At 47.2% G+C, this 4326-nt stretch overlaps 1 protein-coding gene across 1 annotated transcript; it reads left to right on the forward strand.

Annotated features, from left to right (window-relative positions):
• Positions 1 to 4326, forward strand: C3H1orf115 (chromosome 3 C1orf115 homolog). The gene is made up of 2 exons (XM_074864856.1): positions 1 to 548; positions 2895 to 4326. Exons 1-2 carry the CDS (start codon positions 228 to 230, stop codon positions 3012 to 3014), a joined length of 441 nt encoding a protein of 146 aa, XP_074720957.1. The 5' UTR covers positions 1 to 227; the 3' UTR covers positions 3015 to 4326.

The raw sequence follows: 4326 nt of genomic DNA on the forward strand, positions 1-4326 counted from the left end.
TTTCCCGCACCGGAGCTGGGACGGTGCCCGGCGCCGCGGCTCCTCCCGCCCTCGCCCGGCTGCCCCGGGCTGGTTTCCGCGGGCAGGGCCCGCACGGCGGCGGGGGCCGGGGCGTCTCTTCCCGCAGCCGTCCCGCCCCGGGGAGGGGGCAGCGGCGCCGCCGGGCACACCTGTGGCGCGGCGGGGAGCGGGGCCGGCGCGGAGCGGAGCCGTCGCCCGGCAGCACCATGACGGTGGGTGCGCGGCTGGGCGCCAAGGCGAGGGGCAGGTTCTCCCGCCGCCGGCCCGGCGAGGATCGGGTCTGCATCCTCCCCAGCGAGGAGCCGCAGCAGGAGGAGGCGGCGGCTGGGGGCAGCGCGGGGGCTCCGCGGCCGGCGGCGCTGGAGAAGAAGGACAAGAAGGAGGAGGAGGAGGAGGAGGAGGAGGTGGCGGGCGCTACCTCCAGGAAGGTGCGCTTCGCCCTCCTGCCCGACTCCTACGAGCCGCTGCGCCCGCCGCGGGCCGCCGGGAAGCGGCCCTACGGGAAGCGGCTGAAGAAGTACGGCAAGGTGAGGGAGAGCGCTCCCGGGGCGGCTCCGCGGGCGGCGGGGGCTCCGCGGGCGGCTGCGGCCGGCACCAACTTCCCCGAGGGGCTCTCGAAGTCCCCCTGGTCCTTCGGGCACCGCCGGCGCTTGGCTCCGAGGCGGGGGCCAGCCCGCTGGCTGCGCTTGCTCTTGCTGGGCAGGAGCCGGTCCTGCTGGGACACCGACCCTCGCCTGAGCAAAGAGTAGAAAATCTGTCGTTTCGGAGTGAAAATGACAGTAAGCTGATCCATGTGACGGGTACTTTGCGTTTCTTTGTTCTACATTTCCCTCGGCGTCCTTGTTTTGACACTATTCCTTAAAACTGCCAGTTAATCGGCTTGCTTTTTTTTTTTTTCTTAAGTGTCCGAAAGAAATGTTATCCCTCCAGTACACTCCTTTGCCAGTTACCCTCTAAGGTGTCCCCTGAAAATCAGTGGTATGAGTTAAAGAAAAAAATGCAGCATGTTCTTCATTGTGTAACAACTGTTTTGGATCAAAATTGTTCTTTTGCTTTCCTGTGCGGGAAGTCACAAGTCCTGGAGTCTGGTGGTTTCTTTTGGTTTTTTTCCCCTGGAGGGTGGGTGGTGCCTATAATTATGAAAGTGCTATTTAGAAGAATTCGGTTATTTTTCTCTTGTTCATGTCATTTAAGTACAGCTCAGATATGTCTTGGATATTTGTAGCAAAAAATAGTTTCTGTGGCAGCAAGGAAAACCTGTTTGGTGTTGGGATCTTTTCCTACTAGAGAGATTACAGATGTCGGTATGAGATGTGAATTTCTACTGCATTGTTTAAAAAAAATGATGATTTTGGTAAAGGTATGCTTGCTATGCCTGACATGCAGAAAATGCCTGTTAACTTGGCCAAGTTACTTACTTTTGAAATTCACAGAGTTTACAGATGAGAGCACAGTCATGAGCTGCCTCACAAATACTCCTGTTTCATAAAGAGATGAACAGAATATTTCATTCTTTCATGATGGATTTGATACTTTGAGTTTCCAACTCTGTGATTTTCAAGTCACAGTAAACACATGTAGCATGAAGCAGCCTCAAGTCTGTAGGCCTGATTTATACACAGAGCAGGTTTGTGAGCATCGTTATGTCGCCACAGTTCATGATTTTGCTATTGGTGCTATTGCTATACGTGCTGTTGGTATATGGGTGCTTATAACAATGTTCAGAGTGCAGGCCAGCTCTTGGACACAGCATATTCCCTTTTGCATTGGTCAGACGACATCCCAGCAGGGAAGGTTTGCCCGTTGGGCTTTGGCAATAAAGAACAGCCTGTGAAAGCGTTGGTGAGGTCCAGGTAGGTAGGCTGCAGGAAGGAGGAAAGAAGTAGGAGGACAGGGGCAGGTGTGGGAAGGGAAAGCCCTGCGTCTCCTCCTGTGCCCTCAGCCTCTACCCTCAGGCTCAAGCTGCCTTTTTATTTTGCCATCTTAACTCCCTTCAAGTAAGTTTCCATAGGACTAAATACAGCAAAATTCAGCTATGTGGTGGCATCATGACAGCTGAAGGTTTTCATGTGTCGGTACCACTGTAATCCAGCTTTGAGAGATCCTAGGAATATAATAGATTTCACAGATTTAAAAGTATATCCTCTGTTTCAGTGTTTTCCATATTTCAATGAATGATTTTGATCTAGTCCCACACAACCATAAAGTGTTACTAAGAGTTAATTCTGATATTCCTTCCAAACTGACTTCATTGTATTAATTTCCCAGTCATGACCATATGATCATATGAGCAAAACTATCAAGAGTGAAATTAAAATTAGATTATGGTTTTTAGTTTAAATAATCTGTAGCAAGTGATCTTTAGTGCAGTACACAGATGTGCTCTTAAACGTGTACAGACATGAAAGTGGGTCAAAACATTCTTATTTTGACCAAAAAAATCTTGGTTTGACAAAAGGCAATGAAATTTCCATAAAAGTATTCTCAGTGATTTATTGCCTTTTTGTTCAGCACCAGTTTTAACAACTTATGTGCTTTTAAGAGTTACTAACATACTTAGAACACGTGTGTGTGGGAAATGTGCCTTTATGAACTAGGTGTGAATTTAAACTAATTTTATTCTTGAATAGAAGCCCACGTAAAAGCCTGGCTTCCTGTGGAGGCTGCATTCATTTGGTTTAACTATACTCTGTGGGTGTGTATTTCTATATAAAAATAGATGGTGAAATGTTGTTTCATGCTCAAGCCCTCATTAGCTGTGGGAGAAGTTCATTTTCTGGGTCAGTGACACTGGCTGTCAGAACGATTTTCTGTGATGGTATTTTCTATCACCTCTCCTTTTATTTATCCCCTTCTCCCGTCTCTCTCCGCAGAACGTCGGCAAAGCTCTGCAGAAGGGATGCCGCTACTTGGTGGTCGGCCTGCAAGGATTAGCGACGGCCTATTCTGCTCCCTTTGGAGTGGCAGCTCAGGTGGCATCCTTCGTCCGCTAGCGCAGCTCCCTGTGCCCCACCGGGGAGTACGAGAGGCCAGTGCTGCTTTTTTAGGATTAAATCTGAGACTCACATCTGAGAAAGCTCTTGGACAACCAGTCCCAGCCCCGAGCCCTTCTGCCAGCCCCTTCCCCAGGACTGAGTGCTCTTCTCTGCAAAAACATCCAGCGCTTTGTAAAATCAGATCGGATCAAAGAAATGCAAGGATGAGGAAATAATCTTCAACTAATTGAGCTGAAGTTTGTTCTCGGACATGAGTTGGTTTTCTAGAGCTCTGTGCTATGTGTGGAAGGGAGCCAAGGACAGATGGAAAAGCAAGTAGGTGAGGGAGAGAGAAACGAAGGAAAACAGAGGATGGGAGGGCAGCTGGGGAGGTGGAGATCTAAGTCTGGCTACTGAGAGGAATTGTCAAAGCAGTGGAGGAAACAGATAACGAGGGATCAGGAAAAGGTAGTCTTTGGTTTTCTGATGTCCTTTTTTTTTTTTTTTTCCCCTGAGAGGGTTAAGATTATGAGTGTACTTAAAAATATACTTGGATACAAATGGACTGTGGTCTGAGACATGGAGAGCTTTACTGCATCACAGTTGTTCATTTCAAACACTGGAAATAATGAGCCTTTAAATCTTAAGACCGTGTAAAAATCCAGAAAGACAATGAGGTGTGTTTGTCTGCTGATTTTGGGGCATTAAAGGTTCACTGTGGTTAATATTTTAAACTTTTCCTCCGCTGCTGTAAAACCTGCATATATTTTTTTTTTTACTGAGAATGGAGTTTATATCTGACATACCTGAAGCTGGGGCATAAGAACACCCAGTTCTGTAGTGTTCACCAAGAAAAAAAAGGGCATCTGAAAAAAGCTGCATACAGCATTTGTTACAAGAATGTACAACTGTTTTGTATTAGAATGGGGCCAGATAACCTGCCGGATCCATCTTCATTTCTGTATGTGGAAGCTGTAGCTAGAGGATGTCAGCATCAGATGACACAGGAGCAAGGGGGTTATGGGCCTTCAAAATTCTGTGGGTTTTGGTTTTGTTTTCTGTCAGTCTTTTATGAGAGCAGTAAATTATTTCCCTGCTAGTACTTTCTCCGTATTCTAGATCTTTCTAGTTTTAATAGTTTTTGTAATCAAGGAGTTGAATTATCTGGAAAAAAATGTTCATTTGCTTTCTTTTGCCTTTTTTGAATGAAGGGGTTTGCATGTCTCAGCAAACAACACTACGTTTCTTTTATATGTAACAAATGAAACAAAGGTGGATTTTTTTTAATGCTCTTTTCTAGCTGGACTATAAATAAAAGTAATGTGATCCA

This window comes from Strix uralensis, chromosome 3 (genome assembly GCF_047716275.1).
Source record: "Strix uralensis isolate ZFMK-TIS-50842 chromosome 3, bStrUra1, whole genome shotgun sequence".
NCBI classification, from domain to species: Eukaryota; Metazoa; Chordata; class Aves; order Strigiformes; family Strigidae; genus Strix; species Strix uralensis.